Source organism: Cadophora gregata, assembly GCF_030347475.1.
Source record: "Cadophora gregata isolate MNR1 chromosome Unknown scaffold_1, whole genome shotgun sequence".
In the NCBI taxonomy this organism is placed as follows: domain Eukaryota; kingdom Fungi; phylum Ascomycota; class Leotiomycetes; order Helotiales; family Ploettnerulaceae; genus Cadophora; species Cadophora gregata.
Window position 1 is genome coordinate 883,254 of NW_026695924.1, and position 21,982 is coordinate 905,235.

General features: G+C 48.3%; 10 protein-coding genes and 1 non-coding gene across 12 annotated transcripts; 3 read left to right on the top strand and 8 right to left on the bottom strand.

Annotated features, from left to right (window-relative positions):
- Window positions 1–398: 398 nt before the first annotated feature.
- ONS95_000272 (uncharacterized protein) lies at window positions 399–2,031 on the top strand (the record flags this gene model as incomplete). Its single annotated transcript, XM_058493420.1, has 8 exons — window positions 399–608; window positions 666–760; window positions 809–1,071; window positions 1,129–1,284; window positions 1,332–1,557; window positions 1,605–1,776; window positions 1,824–1,965; window positions 2,021–2,031. The coding sequence occupies 8 exons, from the start codon at window positions 399–401 to the stop codon at window positions 2,029–2,031; spliced, it is 1,275 nt and encodes a 424-aa protein (XP_058363620.1).
- Window positions 2,032–2,223: 192 nt separating this feature from the next.
- On the bottom strand, window positions 2,224–3,499 carry ONS95_000273 (uncharacterized protein; the record flags this gene model as incomplete). Its single annotated transcript, XM_058493421.1, has 2 exons — window positions 2,224–3,362; window positions 3,412–3,499. The coding sequence occupies 2 exons, from the start codon at window positions 3,497–3,499 to the stop codon at window positions 2,224–2,226; spliced, it is 1,227 nt and encodes a 408-aa protein (XP_058363621.1).
- Window positions 3,500–5,323: 1,824 nt separating this feature from the next.
- ONS95_000274 (uncharacterized protein) lies at window positions 5,324–5,659 on the bottom strand (the record flags this gene model as incomplete). Its single annotated transcript, XM_058493422.1, has 2 exons — window positions 5,324–5,375; window positions 5,427–5,659. 2 exons carry the CDS (start codon window positions 5,657–5,659, stop codon window positions 5,324–5,326), a joined length of 285 nt encoding a protein of 94 aa, XP_058363622.1.
- A 1,125-nt stretch (window positions 5,660–6,784) lies between these two features.
- On the bottom strand, window positions 6,785–7,843 carry ONS95_000275 (uncharacterized protein; the record flags this gene model as incomplete). Its single annotated transcript, XM_058493423.1, has 1 exon — window positions 6,785–7,843. One exon carries the CDS (start codon window positions 7,841–7,843, stop codon window positions 6,785–6,787), a length of 1,059 nt encoding a protein of 352 aa, XP_058363623.1.
- Window positions 7,844–8,676: 833 nt separating this feature from the next.
- Window positions 8,677–9,478, top strand: ONS95_000276 (uncharacterized protein). The gene has a single exon (XM_058493424.1). The coding sequence runs from the start codon at window positions 8,807–8,809 to the stop codon at window positions 9,269–9,271; it is 465 nt and encodes a 154-aa protein (XP_058363624.1). The 5' UTR covers window positions 8,677–8,806; the 3' UTR covers window positions 9,272–9,478.
- Window positions 9,479–11,682, bottom strand: ONS95_000277 (uncharacterized protein). 2 transcript variants are annotated; one of them, XM_058493425.1, is made up of 5 exons: window positions 11,338–11,682; window positions 10,735–11,144; window positions 10,636–10,680; window positions 10,411–10,577; window positions 9,479–10,361 (listed from the first exon to the last, which is right to left on the bottom strand). In XM_058493425.1, the coding sequence occupies exons 1-5, from the start codon at window positions 11,418–11,420 to the stop codon at window positions 9,549–9,551; spliced, it is 1,518 nt and encodes a 505-aa protein (XP_058363625.1). In that variant the 5' UTR covers window positions 11,421–11,682; the 3' UTR covers window positions 9,479–9,548. The 2 variants fall into 2 exon arrangements, with proteins under 2 accessions (XP_058363625.1, XP_058363626.1); XM_058493426.1 differs by having other exon boundaries at window positions 10,636–11,144; window positions 11,197–11,682.
- A 120-nt stretch (window positions 11,683–11,802) lies between these two features.
- ONS95_000278 (uncharacterized protein) lies at window positions 11,803–12,837 on the top strand. Its single transcript, XM_058493427.1, has 2 exons — window positions 11,803–12,209; window positions 12,263–12,837. Exons 1-2 carry the CDS (start codon window positions 12,115–12,117, stop codon window positions 12,564–12,566), a joined length of 399 nt encoding a protein of 132 aa, XP_058363627.1. The 5' UTR covers window positions 11,803–12,114; the 3' UTR covers window positions 12,567–12,837.
- Window positions 12,838–14,763: 1,926 nt separating this feature from the next.
- On the bottom strand, window positions 14,764–15,390 carry ONS95_000279 (uncharacterized protein; the record flags this gene model as incomplete). The annotated part of the gene is made up of 1 exon (XM_058493428.1): window positions 14,764–15,390. One exon carries the CDS (start codon window positions 15,388–15,390, stop codon window positions 14,764–14,766), a length of 627 nt encoding a protein of 208 aa, XP_058363628.1.
- Window positions 15,391–16,752: 1,362 nt separating this feature from the next.
- On the bottom strand, window positions 16,753–17,460 carry ONS95_000280 (uncharacterized protein; the record flags this gene model as incomplete). The annotated part of the gene is made up of 2 exons (XM_058493429.1): window positions 16,753–17,004; window positions 17,071–17,460. The coding sequence occupies 2 exons, from the start codon at window positions 17,458–17,460 to the stop codon at window positions 16,753–16,755; spliced, it is 642 nt and encodes a 213-aa protein (XP_058363629.1).
- A 1,051-nt stretch (window positions 17,461–18,511) lies between these two features.
- Window positions 18,512–18,585, bottom strand: ONS95_000281. Its single transcript has one exon. It is a non-coding gene; the product is annotated as a tRNA-Ile (tRNA).
- Window positions 18,586–20,266: 1,681 nt separating this feature from the next.
- Window positions 20,267–21,256, bottom strand: ONS95_000282 (uncharacterized protein; the record flags this gene model as incomplete). Its single annotated transcript, XM_058493430.1, has 1 exon — window positions 20,267–21,256. The coding sequence occupies one exon, from the start codon at window positions 21,254–21,256 to the stop codon at window positions 20,267–20,269; it is 990 nt and encodes a 329-aa protein (XP_058363630.1).
- Window positions 21,257–21,982: the final 726 nt, after the last annotated feature.

Genomic DNA, 21,982 nt, shown 5'->3' on the forward strand with positions numbered 1-21,982 from the left:
TGAGGCTGAGGGATTTGTACATACCAACAGGAATGTATTTCTAGCCAAAGTCTTACCGAACTTCGGTATGGACCCCGCTCAAACTGAAACTCATGCTCTTGGGTTTGCATGTCGGCGCGAAGTGCTCAATTGCCTTTGGCTGGACTCACTACTTTGTTGGAATGAGTGCGTCTCGTTGTGTGGTTGTACAACCACATCGAAAATCCTTCAAATTCAACGAAAGTGCATCCAACAAATGTACGTATAGGTAATGAGGTAATATTTGAGGAACTCTGGCAAAGGAGGAAGTATAACATCTATTCAAGTGCACTTGCAACCGTGAACGGCATCCATTCGTTCCCATACTCATTCCCGAAAATCAACTTCTCAACGAAGAAAACATACCGAGTTTCTTTACAATGCGCATCTCCAAATGTATTCCATTCCTCTCGATTGCCTCTGCTTTTGTTCTTCCAGCAGCAGAACGATCAAGTTCTCTCGTTAAAACCTGGCTTCCAATTGAGCTATCCAGACTCGAAACTGGGCTTGCTGGAGACAAGGAAAGCCCTACCATCGTCATCCGAGGCGGGATACTGGTAGATAATGTTGTCATTGAACTTAGTAACCAGGTAAAGTATTCAGCTTCACTAGATTATACCAGCTTCTGACAAATCATCGACGGTCAGACATCCCAGCTCAATATCCGCGCCGACCAGACCGCTGCTCCCCCCGGGACTGTCTGGCAGCCACTTCCAGGTTCGCAGTGGGATGATTGGCATCGGTATGTTCATCTCCAAAGAATCCATCTCCATTCTGATAAGAAATACAGTGATGTAGTCGTCCGAGCGTGGAATAATGCAATACAACTCGCCAAAGATGCCTCAGCTTCTCTCAAAGATATCATGCCCGATTCCGCAAAGTACAATGCTTTTTGGGACCAAAACCAGGAGAAGTGCAAGAAACTTAAGGATGGAGTGACGCTGAGTGCGGCGGGGAAAAGCATGAGAAACTTGTGCTACCGACACTTTATTGCGCAGAACAATCTTGCATATGGCCAGTATTTTGGCGCGGATCCAGAAAATATACAATTGAGTAAAAGTTGCCCTTTGCTTCATATCCCAGCAGCCAGGCTGACATCTTGCCACCAAGTCCAGGAAAATTTCATGAGGATTGTGGAGCTGACTGGTAAACTCGATGCAACAGATCGGGACAATCAGCTGCTCTACCTTACATGGGGACCGACGATCACAGATATAAATGACAACTTGAATCAATGCGTGGTGATTCCTGGAGCAGAGACACAAGGTACGTCGAACAGCACAAGATCGCTATGGGTACTGATACAATGCTAGCAATGGTCATTTCGGCTGATGTAGTGAAAGAGCTCCAAGGAAGTGTTGTACCGGTGGGAGCCCAGGTTATTCACTTCTGTCCAGCTTTTTTTGATGTGACAAAATTGGACCGAATGGAATTACAAGAAGCAAGAATTTCAGCAGCAACCGACGGCGGAAAAGCCGATATTTGCAGACTGGACAGGCTAGACTCTACTGCTAGGGCCTTGCTACATGAGTTGACGCAGTGAGTCAGGATTCTGGAAGCGCGAGATTTCGTACTGATTCGATAAGTCTCCACTGGGTACTTAACACAAACGGAGCCAAAGCGAAGCGCGTACCAGACACATATGGGTGGTACAATAATATACCAAAGAGTGTAGACACGTTAGCAGCGAGCACTGCTCAGAAGCCTCATACTAAGTCTTTCGGCTCACAGAACGCTGACAACTATGCCTGGATGGCTGTAAGTAAAGAGCAATCAACGAGCATACCCAACTAACAGATGTATAGATATACAATCATTTCAACGCACTGGACTCATGTAAAGGCGTGAAGTACAAAGGTGTTAATCAGGCAGGCAACACTTGCAATACCGACGTATGGCCGCAGGACAAGGAAAAGCCAGTGAAGACAGCATGGGCCAGCTACCCAGGTAAGCAAAAAAAGAATGAAGCAGCATGCACTGCGCTAAACATATACTCATCTAGGAGCGGATTGATGAAGGTTGATATTTCAAGGAGATGGCATGCGATGGGAATTATGAGAAGTAAGACCATGTAGTACTTTTAGAAGACTAACGTAGAAAGTTAGTAAATGCCTGCAATGTGTTGATTATGATGACGCTTTCAGAGAAAGTACTACTGCCATCACCATCATCATCATCTATCACGCCTAATGACTTGAATCTCTATCAGGAGTCATAGGTTTCACCATTCAAACGGTAAAAGAAGCTCCTGGTTGCGTCTTCTTTCACAACGATTTCAACACCTGAACCAAGTGCCATAGATAACTTCTCGTGAATGTTTCGGTGAAGCTCATGGTGCTTTGGTTTGAACTTTTGAACAATCTCTAGGCGAGGAGCAGCCCCAATCCCATAAATATGGATCTTTTGGAGTGCCAGAAACTCTCCGTCCAGCAGCACTGGCAGAAGATGGTCTACAAATCTATCGTCCATAGGTCGACCATACTGAACAGGCTGCATAAGACAGCGGCCTATGCCGGTCTGAGTAGGTTCCAGACCTTGCTCGATTGTCAAGCGCTCGAGGGTGAAGCGAATAGAGAGAATGAACGATGCCCACTCCTGATACCTTGCCTCATCGTGAGCTGGCGACCACCTCCTATCGCTATTGTCGTCATTGCCAACACTTCGAAGGGAGAGATATTTCAGTCTGGGACATCGGCCTTCAATGCTTTTCAGATGGGTTCTCATATTTCCAGGGTGTCTGACCACGGAGTTGCCATCCTTGTCCTCTGATTCTGGGATTAATGATAGGTCTGCTGAGAGCTCGAAGTTTTCGCCCTCTCTGAATTGTCCCAAGTCTTGTAAATTATTCAACTCCAAAGAAACGAGGTGTTCAGCTTGCTTCGGACCAAGCATGGCGCGAACGAAGGCGAAAGACATCTGGCCAGTAAGCCGAATGTGCTCGGCAGCTGGGAATAGAGAAGGTGGAGGATCAAGTTCGCGCTGAAAAGCCATCGATGCGAAGTCAAGATGCTTAACAGCTGTGAGGCGTTCGAGAGCTACCCAAGTTGGCTGATCGCTGACAGGCTGATCGTTACTTGGGTCACATCGAGAAAAATAGGTCCATGTGAATTTTTTCACATGAGCTCCGTAATCCGGACGCAGTTCCATGGAGCGGATAAATAGTTCCTGCCTCTTAAGACACTTTTCAACATCGTCCAAAATCAGTAAATGCGGATCTGGGTTCTCTGCCAGGGCTAAGGTATCATATGACGTGGGGAAGAGTCCAACGAGGTTATGGGTGCTGATGTCGACAAGGTAATACAAAGCGTCAATAGCTATTTCATTCAAGATTTTGCAAGAGCATGCTAGAAAATATCAGTAACAGACGTTACGTAGAGCAAAGTCTCAACGCACCAAGTGCTAAAAGCTCAGAAGCTTCGCAGCTGCGCATGACCTGTTCCTGTAGCTCCGGGGCGAGTCTCAGGTACTTTGAAGCCGACATGTCGGTATGCGATCGATTCGATTATTATATCAGTACTGTGTAATGTTTACTTGGAGTCGAGCTTCTGCGGTGTGCATTTGACAGAGAAGGAGAACACGTCGATGATGCGAGATCCAACAATACACGACACACGTGATCATCTAAATTTAGGTACCTAAACAAACAAAGCGACCTCGAGGGAAAGTGCTGCCCTGGGTACACTGCCCTAAATCGAATCGAAATTAATAGCCGAGAATTACCTACAAAAATATTAACAGTCCCCAGACGATAACTTGATTATCGCCTGCGCAACAACTGTGGTTGTAATAGTGAACCCAATCCCGACTCCCGCGCTCACTTCGTACCTAGGTACCTACTTGGAAGGAGACCGCAGGTTTGGCCCCATCGTGGGAGGGCCACCGGGGCGCTTCGCCCAGTACTTGACGTGCGCCTCTAGCGATTCCCAATAACCAGCCTTTGCCTTCAAGGTACTACATCAGTACTACCTAGGTATCTTTCCGACACCGAATCTACCTCATCTAGGAGTTTCTGCAAGCCTATGCAAATAAATAAGAGGTTGGTTCGGCATCCCATACTTTCTTTGACCAGACATCAAGAGGCACTGCTCACGCAAAGAGCCTCCGCCGACATGCGTGACTGCATATTCTGCTTCATACTAGAGCTTTCTTTAGCGTTAAATATACCTTCACAAGTTACAAAATCTATGTCGATAATGGCTCTCCCAAGCAGCCTTTCCAGATCATATTCGGTACCGACCTAAGGACCTGTTCAAGAGGTTCTGTTGCGTGTCCGACTTGGTCTTGATATGTTTTTGATATATTGTATGTATGTTCCAGCCCAGCCTATCTACCTCTGCGTAGGCTCAAGGGTTCCCTTTCAGACCCGAGAGAAAGCCACACTATTACGGAATTGAACGGCCGATTCTTCGAGGGTGTCGAGTCCTGGTGTGAGATTTGACGTGTATCACTCGCAAAAGGAGTATCGCCTACTGACCGGTTGAAGAAAGTGCCATCCATCGTATAAGACAGTCCCACAGTGACAGGTGCGAGGTGATGTATCAGTCGTTGAGTCGAGGGCGAGCTCGAAGCTGCGACAGTTCGGGTTCCGACCTCGTTGTCAGGCTTCTATTGCAGTACAGCCAAGTTTTCCGCTGGCTTCCATATTTCAGGGCTGATCTTTTTGCATTGGAAGGGATCCAGATATTAGATCCGTGGGTCTCGAGGAGTGAAGTCTCAATGTTCGGGATAGCGATGACTAAGCTCCAAATCGAGCCAATGAGATGCCAGGCTGTTATAAGGAGATATCTTAACTGCTTCGTTGTTTTTCTGCTCACTCACAGAACAACAACTTTAATCTTCCAGACAGCAGCCCGCTGTTCAAAGTTACACATTCTTCGAACAAGCCCCAAAACGCATTCAACCCCAATTCTCGTGCTCTGCATTCGATCTCTTTCAATTTTCCTTGACGAGAACATGGACGGAATTCTACGAGCACTACATTGCTAAGTGCAAGATGCATATGTACATGACCGTCTGAGCTATATACAGGCTTCATTTTTCCCTCTCGTCGAATTTCCAGCGGGAGGTACGAATTTCCTAATCCAAGTCTTCCACAAGCGTGGCCGAACTCCAGACTCCATTCAAGCGTTGACGCTTACTGCCAAACCTCCTTTTGCAAAAGTTTATCACCTAAATCATTCCCATCAACATACGAAGGGGTTTTAAGTGCTCGTCGAGAGCCGCCGTTCTGTGTTCCGATCGTTGACCTTTCGAGTCTCCATTCCCTGGACCCTCATCATTTTCAGTCCTTTCACCCCCCCTTCATTCACCACATATTTTCCTTATGTTCAACCCTCACAGCATTTTCTTCTCGCCATCTGCACTTCCAATCAGTCTCTCTTCACAGTCCAATAACGAGCAATGCTTACACAGGACGACCAGCCTGGTCATATGTCAGTCCAGGGATCCCACTCTCCGTCTCCTTCCTATCCAATGGCGAGCCATTTCCCGAGCTTTGAGCAGTGGTCTTTCTGTACATCACCTGTTGCATTTCGCCAGGAATACACGTTTCGGGCCGCTGCGGTGCACATGATTGCCAGTTTCCTGCTCTGGGTGGAGGTGGTACCATTTCGGCTTTCATGCGGGTCATACATGATCCCATGGTGAATATCTATTGGCAAGTCTATACCAGTGTTCAGAGCTGTCGGTGTTCGAAGCGAGGTTGAGATGAGTAAACAGAGGAAAATGATGACAATCGGCCCTGGGGTACTAGAGGGGTTTTAATTGGAAGTCATCGTGGCCAGGCAACAGAGCCAAAACGGTTGAGGGGGCAAAAGGCACAGGAAAATCTAGAGTTTCTGCTGGACTGTGACGCGGTGGCAGTGTGGGGTTTCGAAAACGGGTAGATGGAGAGATCGGCACTAGAGGGGTCTGGGGAAGCGTCGGACCCCCGGGTCTTCACTCCAAATCGCGCGATTTTCTGTTATAGACCAATGAGGGGTCCTTAATGGGTCAAAATTGTTCAGGGTTGATGTCAAGCTTATTACGTGGCGTGCGCACGGCTGGGGGGATGGATTCGCCGCGGTTATCATTCTACTTCGTGAAAGAGGCGAAAGTGGTACGTTTCGCGGAGCACGGAAGGCTTTGAGGCCGAAACCGAGTCAACAAAGTCAAAGTTCTTAGTACCTGGACATAAGAGTTTCGTTGTATTGGACAGGGTGGAGAGCTTCTTGGAGAATTCTTGAGGCAAGATACCTCGGAAGATTTATAACATGCGATGAGCAGGCGAGCTGGTCATGGATGTGCCGCCACCTTCACCGTTTGAATCGAGCCACTTTCCTTTAACCCAAGCATTGTTTTAAGTCGTTTAAGGTGGGCTGTTTACTTCTGGAATCATTGGGACTATTCTCTGAAAGTTTGAATACTGCAATTTTCTGACTTGCCAAGTGGCTTTTCGTTGTCGGGAGAGCTCATCGTTGAAGTCCCAGCCATTTTGTCCCAAAGCGAAGCCCCTTCTTAAGACAACATCAGCCATGGGTTGGTGCCAGTAGTCTGTTACTGGCAGGAAATCCTTGCCAGGGACTCCGGAATTTTTTGCAATATTCTCTCTATTATATGCCCAGGGTCATTAATTGGACAGGCTACTCTAGAAGTGTCACCAGGCAATCATGTTCCTGGAGCTTGATATTTCCTACCCTACCGAACGTCTTTACAAAAGCAGTCAATTCCTGCAGAGATAACCAGTCACCGGTGAAGTCTGCCTTAAGCCCCATCAATATTGCAGTCTTCAAACTGTCTCTTTCCCACTACCGACCTCCACGTTCCAATCCCCTCTCATCGCCGCCTCATACCCCATCCACCACATCTGCTTCACCACCTCCGGTCTCAAAACCATCGACTCTAACTCCTCCACAGACTCTCCCTTCAACCCATGCCTCTCTATCAACCCCGCCACAAAACCCCTCACTTCAAATCCAAACATTCTTGGGTTCCCCAGCATCGAAATATACGTATGCCAAACCGGTTCACGCAAATCAACCGCCTTTTCTATACCCTCCAGCTCCAAGATCGGACACGCATAACTCGCGACGATGCTGTAGAACGATTTCATGAGCGTGCGGAAGAGGGGACAAAAGCGATCATAGTGCCTGGCGATGAGGCAGGTGGTCATGACGAACGTTCGGGGAAGGTTGAGATGCAGATGCACTGATTTCATGCACGGGGAGTTCTTCAACAAGTTCATCAGTCGAGTTACAGCAGCCGGACGCGAGCCAGCAACTGCCATCTTCTCGTTGTTGTCCCCATCACCAGGTCCAGGCACGTTGATAGTCACATCAAGGTATTTAATGATTTTGAATCCAAACCCCGCATCCTTGATTCTCTGATTGAAAAACCGGATTTCCCCTGGCAGCGCAAGGATCGAGAATCTAGCATGACCATAAAACTCCTTAACATATTCCTCATATATCTCACGACAAGTTCTCAGGAGTGCGAGGGAAGGGTCGGCGCGGTCCGCGCGGAGATGGATGCGATCTGAGCGATACCATCGGCCAGCGAAGTTGTCCTGGAAGCCTAGAAATGTAGCTGGGCGATGGTAGAATAGGCCTGCTGTTGTGCGACGGCGGAATTCGTACCAGATGTAGGGATGGTGGTTGGGGACGAGGTAGGCGTAGATGAGGGTGCGGATTTCGGCTGGGAGGCGGAGGAGTGGGGAGGGATTCGTGGCCGCCATGGTGGAGGTTTGTCCAGTGGTGTACTGTGAGAGAGAAGAGAATTTGGGGCCTTGATTTGTTTTTTGGGCGGTTTTTGAAGCTTCAGTGACTACACGAAGATTATCGGGCGTCATCGTAAGATGCCAGGTGGATCCCCCAGGGTGATAACTTATGAATGGTTAGGGGATCCCAATTCAGAAAATATGGAGAGAGATGAGGAATTTGAAGAGCGCGAGAAGCCAAAACTAAGACAGTTTTTACTTTGAACATGCTTTTCTAACCATCCGTCACCGAACGACTCGATAGTCTCGCCCATGACCAGACCATGTTGCTTTGGTTCCATTATTTACTGTTCTCGGTTACGCCTGGGCATCTCGACCTCGCTAGCGAGGCACTCGGCCCAGCGCCAGAGTTCTGGAACGTCCAGTCCTACCAACCACTCCTGTGCTCTCCAGAACATGAGTCCTATGCAACGTTCATAAACAACGACAAAATTATTCCAGAAGTCCAAATGGAATCTCCAAAAAAAAACATCAGATGAAACACCGGCAGCCAATCCCAGAAATAGCACCAGCCCCCAAACCCTCAAATTAATATCCCATAAAAGGGGGGGCCCAGGGGCTCCCCAACCATCCGAAATACTGCCTCGCTTGTGAAAGTTCCCGGGCGCGTTCAGGCTGTACGGGCCAAAAGTTGGTAGGTGCGCTCTGCCCTACGACGCTAACTACAGGGCTGAGCGGACTCGCTTCGCCGCGCAGCAATTTTCGCAGGGTCGATGCGCGGATGCGGATGCGCAGCAGGAATACAAATCCTACGACTTTCAGGCAGGTACCCACGGTACAGCCGGTTTCGATTGGATGGGATCCGCGGACGTCTATTCTTGGGATGATGTTATTTGTGGGATGGGATGGGATTGTGCCTTAAGAGGGGAGGGGAGGGGCTGGGGGGATGGGGATATATAGGGTGAAGGAGGACGACCTTTGGATGAAGGCATTCACACCTTGATCTCCAAAGACACTCACTCACACTACGAGATACTCTCAAGTCGATTGATCAATCTATCTACCTCTCAACAAACAAAGAATCAAACAAGCACTATGTTCTCCACAACCTACGACGAGAAAGCCGCCTACGAGCAACGCTACCACTCCCACTCCCATTCCCACAGCAGAAACTCCTCCAACACATCTACAACCAGTACATCCTCCTCTGTCTCCTCCTCATCCTACAAATACGACAGTGCAGCTCCTCCTCCATACACATACATATTCTACAACACGATTGAAGAGAAGCCTTTACCGCCGTTGCCAGCTTCAGCTGCGGAATATGCATGGAGCGGGAGTGGAGAGAGGAGAGTGCGATTTGTGCTGGAGAAGCCGTTGCCGCCTTTGCCGGTGGAGGAGTATGCGAGTGAGGGGGAGGGAGACGGAGAAGGAGAGGGTGAAGGAGAGGGGCGGACTAGTTTGAGGAGGAGGAGTTGGAGGAAGAGTGAGAGGGGGAGTGAGGGTGAGAGTGGGAGCGAGGAGGAGAAGGAGATGGTGTTGAAGGGGTGGTTGGGTTGAGGATGTATGGATGAGGGGATAGACGATTGCAATGCATTGGGACAAACTGGATGGGATTGGGATGGGATACTAGATGATGGGAGCTACAAAGCTGGCGTTTGGGATTAGGTTTGGCATCTGGATAGGAATATGGAAATAGATGGATAGGGAGGACTTACATACGGGATACCCCACGAGTACATACTCGCAAACAACGGGATTGTATATATTCAGCCACATATATACTACAGCATTGTATAAACATTTAAACGCTAACATACGATGCCTACCCACCACACTACATAAAAGCCTTCACCCTAATCCCCTTGGTCCCCGGCTGCTGAATCGGCAAGAATGCATCACTCTCAATCTCCACATCCCTCAATCCCGTCTCATACAACTCAAAAACACCAACATCATCCACCCCCCTACACTCCCTACTCCCCCACTGTCTCCAAATCGCCGCAAGTCCCAAGTACATCTCCGCATGCGCGAGGTTGATCCCCAGACACTGACGACTTCCCGACGAGAAACTCACCATATACTTATCCAACACTCGATTCTTGCTGTCTAGCCAGCGCTCAGGAGAGAATTTCTTAGAGTCTGGGAAGATGTCTTCATTGTGGTGGAGCTGCACGATCGTCATTCCGACGGGTGTACCTGGTGGGATGGTCCATGATTTTCCAGTGTCGGAATCGGTGAAGAGCATGGCGTTGTCGGGGTCGATGCGTGCGAGGCGGCAGCTGACGCCGTAGGTGAGTCGGAGACCTTCTTTGATGACGGCTGTGAGGTAGGGGAGTTTTTCGAGGACTGGGAGGGGGAGGGTGCCTATCATGTCGAGATCGGGGATTGCTGTTGTTAACTCGGCTTTGAGTTTGGAGAGGATGTCGGGTTGGCGGATTAGCCAGTACATAACTACTTCAAGGACCCAGGCGGTGGTGAGAGTGCCGGCCATTGTGAGGACTTGGGCGTCATCTGAGAGGCGGGTGTCGGTCTTTTCTTGGGGTGGAAGTTTGGAGGAGAGGATGGAGTGGAAGATGGTGGGGATTTCTGAGTCGTTGGTGGACTTGGTGGAGCTGGCTTGGATGGTTTTTATCTGAGCGAGGTTGTCCTGTAACTGAGTTAGTAAAAAGAGGATTTAGGAATCTAGGAAAGCATACTCGTTTTTGAGCGACAAACGACGCCATTGCTGGGTGTAGTGCCGCTGCTGCCCACATTGGAAGAGCTTGCATGAGGTTGTTTACCCAAGGAGCATGTTTCATGAAACTACCGGCAGTAGACCCAAAGAACGATGCATCGCGATATGAAGGATCGAAGTCTTCTGCTTCTACAAGCAGATTGCTCGTTAGCATCTTCAGCAGTACGAAAGTCAGAAGTGTTCTTACCGAGTCGATTGTCACATCTTCCAAAGCAGTATTGCATCACGATATCTACTTCCATCAGCAATCTCCCAAGAACTTCTTGCAGATTAAATAAATAGTTACCATTCGTATAAGCAGCAAACGCCCAACTAGCCATCAAAACCTCATCCTTATCCCTAAACTCTCTCAGCCTCTCCAGCAACAAATCAAGCCTCTCTTGAATAACCGGCTGCAGCCTCCTCACACTCTGCATACTAAAGTACGGCGCCAGAGCTGCCTTCCTCAACTTATGTAAATCATGTTGAGGCGTCGCAAAAGTACTGCTGTCCATTCCGAAGCTCTTCGTGAACCAGTCATATTTGTCACGGCGCTGTCCTGAGGCGGAAGAGGCGTACACGGTGTCGTAGAAGTCGGGATCGGAAATGTGGATTTCCCAGGGTGAGATACGGATTATGGGCCCGTATTGTTTGTGAAGATCGATTATTTTGAAGGTGTATTTCCCGCCGAGGATGAGGTCGTAGTAAGCTTCGTATCTGGGGAGCGGTTAGATACTTTGGGTTTGGGGAGAGCAGGAGGGAAAGGTACAATCTGGTGATGGCAGCAAGTTTTGGGCCAGGAATGTGGGCAATTGGACTCAGGTAAAGACGATAGTAAATTCCATAGAAGTTGTAGAGTAGCAATGCTACTGGAATCAGAAGCAGGAGTCCCATGTTGAGAGGTCCTTACCTGGTCGAGAGACCAATTGAAAACAGTGTAGGAGCTTCAAAAAGCTTTACGGAGAAGACCTTCTCTCCAACATGGGAAGCCATAAAAACTCAAGAAATAAGAAAAAGCCATCGTTCTGACCTTGTGCTACAAGGATCAACGAATGCAGGTGCTACCGTATGTACTAGGTTCTCTGCATGTCAGTGGTAGTCTGTAGCTTTGCAGAGCATTGGTATTGGTCTGTTCCGTTCTGAAAATTGGATATGATGACCATGATAATTCCCTTTCTGGTCTGTGGTTCTAAAGAGTGGATTAAGTGACCACGATAAGGTGCGGGGATTGGAGACGGTGAAGGTTGAAGGGAAGGCAGAAAAGGGGGCTTGCAACGGATCTGGCTAGCAGCGGGTTGAGGGGCCGGACCGCTGACAGCGGGATTTCACGTGGAGAAATCGCTATCTTAGCTTGGGCTCCCAGGCAATCGATTCTAGAGATGTCATTTTACACTTGCTGGGCTGAACCTCCGTACCTTTTCATCATCGACACACTGTATGTGGATAAAGGATGCCAAACCTATCGTATCAATCCATTCGTACAATATCACGTTCATTAGGTTCGGCCGTAGTCAGCAATCTCAGGCTTCACCTAACCTCTTATTTTCGACAAACCGGTCCAGAAGACTCAAGCCTTGATTAAGCTTCAGCAGTCAGCCTTAAAAATCGAAGACTTAAAGAATTGAAGAATTTCAGGACTTGGCAAGCCTTGAAAGAAATCGGAAACAATAACCCAACGCGTTGGATCATGGAGATACATCATCCCCTCCCAAACGTTCGTGGATGGAAGCCTGCTGATCGATCCATATTTCGAGATCAAGGACCCCAATCATTTCTCTTGATGTATTTTCAGTCAAGAATCCAAAGCTTAAATTCAACTAACCTACAAATACAAGCTTAAAAATCGATCCCAAATCGATCCATCCTTTCTCAGCCATTGTTCCAGATGAACCATTCAGAAACGCGGAAACTCCCAGCCTCAAACCCTTCCTTCCCCTCACCTATGAAGATATACGAGACCACCTGCCACACCAAGCACCAAATTCCAACTCACTCTCACCAAACCATCCAAATTCTTATCCCCAAAATTCTACCTATCAATATCTTCTCCTCTTCTCTCCATCCATCCTCACAACCTCATCCATCCATCCATCCTCCCCAACCCACCCAACAACCACAACCTCAACCAATAAATCCTGAAGCCACCCCTTCCCTTCTCTCCATCCCAACCCCCCTCCTCGCTGTGGCAGAATCTCTCTCGCTTATATCCGAAACAAGGAAGTCGGATCGTCTCTTTGAGACTTTGAGACTTTGATCAGCGCATGGACTAGGGAGGTTGGAGGCTCGAGATTGAGTTCGAGACGGGATGTATATCGGTATCGGGATCGGATTCGGGAGATCGGGAAATCGGAATTTTCGGGTGGGTGGGGGAGATTGGAGGGTTGTGGGAGGAGAGGGGAGGAGAGGGGAGGAGAGGGGAGAGGAGGGGTGAAGGACTGCGAGTTGAGGTTTAGATTTGAAGATGAAGTTCTATCGAGTCATGAGATATTTGCTACTGTTGATGGTCTCTCGATCGATGAGCTTCGTCGCTGCCACAACCGTCCTGGGAGGAGACATCTGACTGACATGATGGGATTCCATGGTTGATAGAAAGTTAAGAATGTCAATTCCTGGTATCATGCTATATGGATATTAAATATAACCTCCTCTCAGCTCCTATACCCTAATTTATCCCCTTCCTCTGAAGATCTGGAATCACTTTCCACCCCATCACATCGCCTTTCCCACCTCCGCCGTCCCAAACGTGCTCCTTGCTGTACTCGTACTCTTATCACTATCCATCCTCGATACCTCGCTTCCACTGTTGCTACTCAGAAATCTACTCAGACCCTGCACATAGCCTACTTCTCCCTCCATACTCTGAACGTTTCTCGGTCCCGGTCTTGATGGCAATCCCTGCTTTGGATTTCCAGGGAGGCCCATTGTCGTTCGATTGTTGTTATTGTTATTGTTGCTGAGGTTCGTATCGGGTTGATTGGATTGTAGCGAATTCCGCTCTGCTTGTTGAGCTGCGAACCATTCGGCTGTGTTGCGGACTGGGTTCACGGGAGGCGGGATTTCCATGTGGTAAAATTGTGTTATGGATGATGAGCCGGCTTTCCCCAGGTCTTTTTTCTGCGGTGGTGGTGATCTGAGAGGTGGTGAGGCGTATGGAGATGGGGATGGGACGTCATCGGTCCAGACGGATGCTTTGCTCTCTCGATAATTTTGGTCTGCAATTTCACGAGGGGGAGGTACGTCCGCTTTCTTAGGAGTGCGTGGTTCGCGTGGTTTTCTTGACCCCGGTGGGATACGTTTGCTGTTGCTGATGGTGATAAGTCTAGCGACTTTGGGACTCCATATCGCTGACGGGATATTGGATTCCCTGGGACTTTTTGATTTAGGTGTCTTTTGTTTTGGACTCCTTGAACTGATATTGGCGGTCGTCATCCTTGGTGTTTGTATTGGACTTGGTGGTGGCCTTCTTGTTGGGAAACTTTGAAGCGGTGATTTGAGCTGCCCACCCAGAGGCAAGGGTGTCTTCTCGTCAGGCAACTTGATGGGCCCAAACGGTGATACGGTGTCTTGAGCTTTGAGCCATGAGCCTAATGTCGGAGCTAAAATTGGCGCCTTTGGAGGTTTGGATGGATTCCATGGGACGGTTGTTGTTTTCACAGCTCCATCGTCAGCTCTCCTATCGCCTATCCTTGGAAATAAAGAGAGAGATGGGGAGGTATTCGTGGGTGGACCATTTCTGGTCTCATTGAATTTGGTCGATGCATTAGATTCAGCAATAGTGGAACCAACTTGATCTGATATCGGGAATTTAGGGTCCGAGGAATAGTCATCGTTAAGTGACTTCACTCCACGTGATTTCCGTTTTGCAATTCTCTTGTGGCGAATGACGAGGAAGTAGATAAGGATGGTTATGAGAGTCGACGCAATGATACTGCCGACAATAGCAAGTGCGGCTTGTGTAGCAGTCACTGCCGTGGTCTGCGATTGTCTCACTTGCTCGCCTGCTTGCGATGTGAATGAAGCTGCCGCGGCCTAAAGAAGGTCAGAGAGGCTTGTCATGAAAAACGGAAATTACTCACGTTAATGCCTGATATTGACGCTTGGGCGCCTTGTGTTGCTTTCGCTGCTGCGGCTAGAAAGGATGAACCTGCCGCGGCGGCAGAACCTGAAAGATCGATTAGTTGCTTTCCATCACTGTTTGATGCCCCAAAATTCGAGTGATCATCCGCTTGTCTTGATTCTAAGCTGGAAAAGAAATTAACGTACCTGTTGCGGCTGCAACAGCAGCTCCAGCTTGTAATACTGCTCTCGAAGCGTCGGCCTACAATCACACATACTGTCAAATCCATTTCCTGTAGACTGGACATCTCCCCGGCATTTCAGGGCATACCTGTGCTGATGAAGCGCTGGCCTGCGCAGTCATCATTGATCCATTTGCCCTTCCTATCGCTGCATCTGCCGAAGACTTCGCACTAGCTATCGCTTGATCTGCAGATTGAATCGCGCTCGAGACACTTCTAGAAGCTGCGGCGATCGACTGGGAGGCTTGGTTCGAAAACTGTTGGATTGCCTGCGAGGCAGACTGTTGGGCTTGCTGCGCAGCTTGCGAAGCTTCTCGGCTTGCTTGTTGTATCGACTGAGTTGCTTGTTGGGTTGCTTGCTGTATCGCTTGAGACGCCGACTGATTTGCTTGACGGATAGCCTCAGAGGCACTCCGATTTGCTTCACCACAATCTGCATTATTCTGAGGTTCTGGGATAGGACTTCGAAGTCGAAGTTCAGGAGGAGGTGTTATCAGTGCGCTTTGTTCTTCTATGTATTGAAGTCTGCTCAGCATTACTGAAGTCGGCGATGGCTCCAATCGCATCGACATGCTCGATGAGCTTGGTCCCCTTGGGGAATCCATTTGGTTTTGGGAATTTGAAAAAGACGACGGGGCCTCTTCCAGCGAGGAGTCGAGACGCATAAGCCAGCGTTGGGTCAAGCTAAAAACATATTACAAGATGTATTAGGAATAGAAAAGAACGTGAACGGCGTCATAGCCTGTAGAGCATCACAAGGAGTGAAGAGATGGCTTGAGACATTTGGAAAAAGAAAATCGCGAAGAAGCAAAAGAAATCCACAACTCGAGGGACCTGAGGGATGGGGAGAGAGATCTGGAGTCCATCGGGGACCGTACTATTGCCGTTTCTCCACCACCCAAGGGTTACATTCGCTACTTGCGCCCAGAATCGTGAGGTTTTGCTATGGCATTGCCTCACATGAACAGCTGGTGCTTGTCGAACATGCTTGCTTTGGCGATCATACAGACGACCAGGTCCAGATAAGCACTCCCAGACCAGCAACATAACGGTTTGGGCGACGGGAGGCCCAGATGGGCCACTGTTGGTGGAGTATGGTTGTGTTGTGAGTTTCAAAAATCAGGGCTCCCGAGCTCCGAGTTCATGCGACGGCAGCTCGTTTGGTACCTCCGTACTCCTGTCACTCCGCCAAACTCTTTCTGACAGCGGTGAAGCCGCCCATCGGATGAGAACATCAGACGGATCCAAGCTTTCGCAATCTCTGAATGGCTTGACAGAGTCGGACACAGATTTTGATGAGAGGGGTAGGCCGATCCCAGGTTATCCTGAGGTAGTTGAAAGTTAAGGGAGCTTGAAAGTCGTCTATGAAAGGAGAGGATTCCTCGCTGACTTTAGTGTATTCGCTAGTGATATTTAGACGTCACCAAGGCGGAAATCCCCCTGTGGACTGGGAAAACATGAAAAGCTTCGCAACGAAACCGCATCGAATTTTCAATACCTCCATGTCCAATATCGCCATGCTATATATCTTGTACCTTGGAAGTGAACCCAATCTTCAGCAATTAGGCGCTAGGTCATAAGTTCTTGCGAGAAGGTTCAACACACGTTTCACGAACCGGTCAAAGCGTCTGAGAAGCCGCGAGGCTCGCAGGTTGCCAGCCCTCTAATGCATCGATGGAACGATCACAAGAATCCGTTGAAGATATCGATGGAGTGCTCGGACCGGATGACACAACCGAGTCTAATAATCCTATCAATATGGAATGTCATATGTTTATATATGGGAAACTCCAACCCCCAAAACGCCGTTAATGGTCGCGAAACTCCATGCCAGGTTACGCATTCAATGCCCATTACCAAAATCTACTGCCAGCGCTGCAAGCTATAAACAGTTTCCATCCCACGTTATATGCAGTGTATTTATCCTTTGTTTCCAGCTCCGAAGCAAATCCTCTTCCTAGGAACCGTCCGCGCCGCTCCATCCCAGAGGAGATGTGAGATGTGCGACTCCTGTCCCATGCATTCTCTCACAGAACACTCATGCCCTCATGATCCCATTCATCTTCCAAACCCTTCAACCTCCACAGAAACTCTTTCCAGCTTTCTGTTGACGATTCGGATTCAAATTCGATTGTGATATTCTCGCTCCGTCCATCGTTCACTCTGCCACCCATCGCATCCGGAGTTTCAACACCACATTTCTTGATGTCTAGCGTTTTGCCAAATGCTGCATCGAGTTGATTGGCCGCGTGTGTGAGGTGATGCAACGATTTGAAAGCCTGTTTCCCCAGTCAGTGAATCGTTCATCCAGATACTAGCTTTAGAGTTTCGGGGACCAAACTTACGAATCTGCGAGTCTGGCAGTCGCCTCTTGCTTCCTGGTCCTTCAATACGCTGACTCGTAGGTGCCACAATGGCTCGTCCTTGGTCTCTGTGTTGTTCTTCGGTTGCCATAAGCAGTGTTTGTCGTCTAGGTGAACCTTCTCTCCGTTTCCGTGTAGGTCGCACGAGCTGCAGGCGCTGAGTGTCATTACACCGAAGTATCCTTTCATTGATGTGAGGTACTTTCTGTTGGAACTGACAGGCTCGGAAGTGTTAATTTCGAAATGTAGTGTCTTGATGTTGCGAACAATATCGTGTGTGAGAACTAGATGCGGGTTCTCTTTTGGTTGTGGTTTGTGCTTGAAGTATCCTGGATATCGTATTGGATTTGATCCTGGTGGAATGAGAGACATGATCGTGAGAAGTCCCCTTCTTTATGTACTTTCAAAAAGTACACTTTGGTAGATGGTGCATCCTGTATGGTGCAGCATTACCGTAATTGTGGCGTGCACTCGAAATTGATCTGCCTATGGTGTGTCTCTTGTCGTGGTGGTCTCACTCCAGCATTGTTGAACCATATCATAAAATCGGCGGATGTCGAGATCAGATGTTGAATTGAAGATTGGACGTGGGAGTGTCACGCCACTTTCCCAATTCAGCGCTTTATCCACTGAGAAGTCGGTATTTACAGTGATGTGGGCCCCCGTTCCTGACAGCTGGACCCTGACAGCGCCGCCCCCCGGTTCAAAATGTGGCGGGTGGCTTGGGGACCCTCAGGACCTTGGGCAAGCCATCCTCGCATGAGCTGCATTGTGTCACACCACTTTAATGTTCTACAACCATAGTTATCCTAACCACAACATCAAGGACACTTAGACTCCACAGGGCTATTTGCAGCCACACAAAATGCGAGGTCGTAGTATCCAAGAAGCCAAAGTGGTCTGATATGTACAGCTTGACTTTCAAACATTGGATCATCAGTCCATAGGTTATTTAGTCTGTCGACCTGTGCTTGTTGTTATTGTCAAGAAGAGAAGCGAGCTTGTCAGACTGAAGCGGCGCTACTGCTCGGCATTGATGATTTTGGTGAAATGGTGGACGTCTCTGTTTAGACCTAGTGCAGGGAAACATCACGGTCAGCTGTGTATAGCCTGTACTTACAGGACGTACATGCTGTAGGTTAAGCCGGTCGATTTCCATAAGTGCCTGGTAGGCATTGATGTGAGATGCTGCTCGTTTGTAGCTAGACCTGTGCCTAAAAGTCATGGGGAAGATGTAGAGGAGAAAAAAAGTACCTAACCCCGCTTTAACCCCACTTCCTCTCTACTAGAATAAAAAGACCTTTACGGCATCAGAGTTTTCTGCAAGGCGACACTTGAAGCAAGAAAAGAAGCCAAAAGCAATAGTTCAAACAACTATAAACTATATTAGGTCCTCAAAAATGACAAAAAGATAAATTTTGTGTGATCACTACGAGGGTCGAACTCGCGACCTTGGCGTTATTAGCACCACGCTCTAACCAACTGAGCTAAGCGATCGTTGATGTTGGATGCTGTAAACAACAAGTTATTGATGTTTGATGACGAGATTCTGCTTATTTGGATACTTACATGTGGTAGTCAAATGCCGGGAAAGCTCTTTGTCAGTGTGTGAGTCAATGTGCCGAGGAAGCCCTAGCTTAGCGAGATGAAGCTCTCCACTCCACTTGCACCATCACCTGAGTAGATGCTTTTGATTGAACGTGATACCATGGACATCTAGGGATGGTAAAAAAAAATATGCTATTTTTGTATGGCTCGGGTTTAAAGTTTTGGCTTTCAGTCTTTTCGCGTCAGATATGTTAGCGGCTAGGCGGCGTCTGTTTACTTGACTTCGCTTATTTCCCTCCAGTCCTCCCAAGGCTGAAGCATCCGAAGCCTAGATTTGTCCTGTTGATCTTTCTTCCTTGATTCGAAATCTGGGCTGATAATCTTGGAAAGAAATCAGATATTTGGCTGTAGACAAGACTTTCAATCTCCCCGCAAGTGAGTAATTGAGACACAGTATTTGATTCGAGCTGCATGCCTCCCTCTTCGGCAGATTACTGTCACAGATACATCCAGTTTACCACTCATTTGTGGCGTCAATGGCAGTGACGTAGCGTTTTTAAGAAATTAGGGCGCTACGATTCGCAGTCGTGACAATATCATACCTTAAATGTTTGGTAACTTGAAAAATGCAGAAAATCCCCTGCATCAACAGACAAAGGAGCCGGATCAGAATAGTCAACCAGACATGGATACCCGCCCAATTTTCCGTCTTTGTCCTCCTAAAATAATAACACGCTCTTTCTCATCCCAGGTACTAATCCCTCAAACCCCACTCGTCACCCAAAACTCTCATTCACATAAATCAAAACTCATTTGCAGCCCCCAACAAGCAAAATGATCCGCCTCCTCAACGACCAATGGACCTTCGCAGGCCCAGCATCCAACAACGGCAAGCCCATCACAGAAACAAACCCTTACAATCCTGCGGCTGCTCCCCAGCCTCCTCGAACACCATTACCAAATGGCCAGCCCGGCTTACAGATTCCTGGCGGGTTTGTTGAAGAGTATAATCACAGCGCTTATGCGCTTAGAGAGAATCCGTTTTTGGATTATCATTTCTTTTATAAGAGCTGATGATGGGGACGCAAGTGGTGGCCGCTGTGGGGAACTGGGCCTAGGGCAGAACGGAGTGAGCGTTATGTTCTTTCCGAATTTGGCGTACAGGGTTTCTTGAGGCGTAAACGTAAAGGGAGGGATGAAACGAGGGATAGAGAAGCGTGGCGTTTTAGGTACCATTCAATGGAATTTCAATCTTGAAGCTGGCCCACTTCATTTCCCCATGCCCTGCGTATCTCGAAAAGTGTGAAGATGAGATGGGGGAGAATGAACAATCAGGCTGAAAATAATAGCACGATTAATAATCATGGATGATGCTCTTTGAAATGGAATATGGAGAGTTTTCGCGACTGTTCGGAGAAGTTTCATTACTGACACACTCAGTGAACTGCGATGTCAGTCCAGAAGAACGTCCTTCATGCGGGGTTGAGAACATCAGGAAACCTAAAAGATGAAGATACAGAATATTCTCCTATATTTCGAAGAAAGAAAAAGGCAATTGCCAAGGAATAACAATAAAAATATCTGCACCTTCGTAGAACAGAAGTTTTTCATTTATTCATGAGCTCATACCTCATAGGTTAGCCTTGGCGCCAATGTGCCCAACCAAGAACTCCTCAATATACCGATTGACATCTGCTGGCTTCTCCCACAGCGCCCAATGACTAGCATTGACCTCGCCTCTCGTCAAGCTCCTGAAGAACTTATCCATACCCTGACTCATCGCTGGAGGCAAAGCAGCATCCCTCGTGCCAGCAATAAACAGTGTCGGCATATCGAACTTGTACCCCTCCATCTTCTCCGCCATCTCTTTCTCATCCTCAAAATTGAGCTCCTGGGTACGGTACCAGTTCAGGGGGCCATGCATTCCACTGATTGCATAGCGTTTGACGTAGAAATCGACTTCTTCCTTTGTGAGAAGGGGTGTTGGTCCAATGTCTGGGAGGACGTTGAAGTGGACTCCCTTGGAGGTAGAGAAGCCTGGCTCGCCTTTGGGGGTACGTCCACCGTACATTGCATTGAGAAATTGACGGAGTTTTTCTTCACCGACAATCTCGGCTTCGACTTCTGGGCCGCGAAGGTGGAGCTGGTATTTGAAGTTTGGGAGGACGGTGGCGTCGAGAAACTCTTTCCTGGGTGGTGCGAAAGGTGTGCAGACGCTGATTATGGCTGAGATCAACTTCGGGTAGTGCAGAGCAAAGCGGTAAACGACAGCTCCTCCCCAGTCATGACCTCCTAAGATGATGCTGGAGAGGCCGAGTTGCTGGGCGAGTGTGGCCATGTCGTCAGCGGCACGTTTGTAGGTATAGAATGATGGAGACTCTGGTGCGTCTGTACCAGCGTATCCCATCATGTCAAGAGCAACAACTCGGAGACCGAGAGAAACAAGATGGGGAATTTGGTATCTCCAGCCGAATGAAATGTCTGGCCAGCCATGGACAAGGAAAATGGTATTTAGAGCTTTGCCCTGGGGCTCAGCGAGAATGTAACTGTAGTTGACGCCATTGAGATTGGCTGTCTTATATTGGACACGAGAGTCGTCGGGAGAGAGTTTGTCGACCATTTTTATCCCTTAATTCAAACAATGAAGTTGTTGGTGCAAGGCCGAAAGTTGAAGCGGGGATGGTGGCAGCTTTATACTCTCTGCAAGGCTGAGTCCGTAGATCTGCCGTACCTCGGCGATTTGAGATGCATGATGACCCGCAGCTTAGTGGGACAAGGACAATCCGTCAAGCTTGCTCTACAGCCACAAACTATCGTTCTCGTCTACAGGATAGGTGCGAGCAATCCCAGTATCCGTCTAGCGGTCAGTACGACTGTTTCTGACGGCCGGAAGACTATCATTGGCGGATCCTCCTTCTTATAGCCTCAAACCACTTGATTGCCAGATTGCCTAGCTCTTTTCAAGGCATAGGTGCTCTGATGTTTCGAGCCTTGTACATCTGAACTCTATGTCTGGTTGAAAGATCTGATCCTTAGCCGGCCCCTGTGACTCGCTTGGTACCTTATAAGTCTTGTGGATCGTTGAAAGCAGCAATTGTATCATTGACGAAGCTAGACAACTGAACACCACTCAATGGCATCATTCAAGGATGACCTTCGTCCCGATTATGGTACAGGTCCTTCTGATACTCACCAACGGCGTGGTCGGCTATTCGTAACCACTAGCTAATTGAAACAAGTTTTGCGCTAGGTTAGAGCACATATATGTACAAGAAAGTTGCGGGCCATCATTTCGCCCAACGACGTATTCCTGGTACATTTGGAGCAAAGGAAGAACCCAATAGAA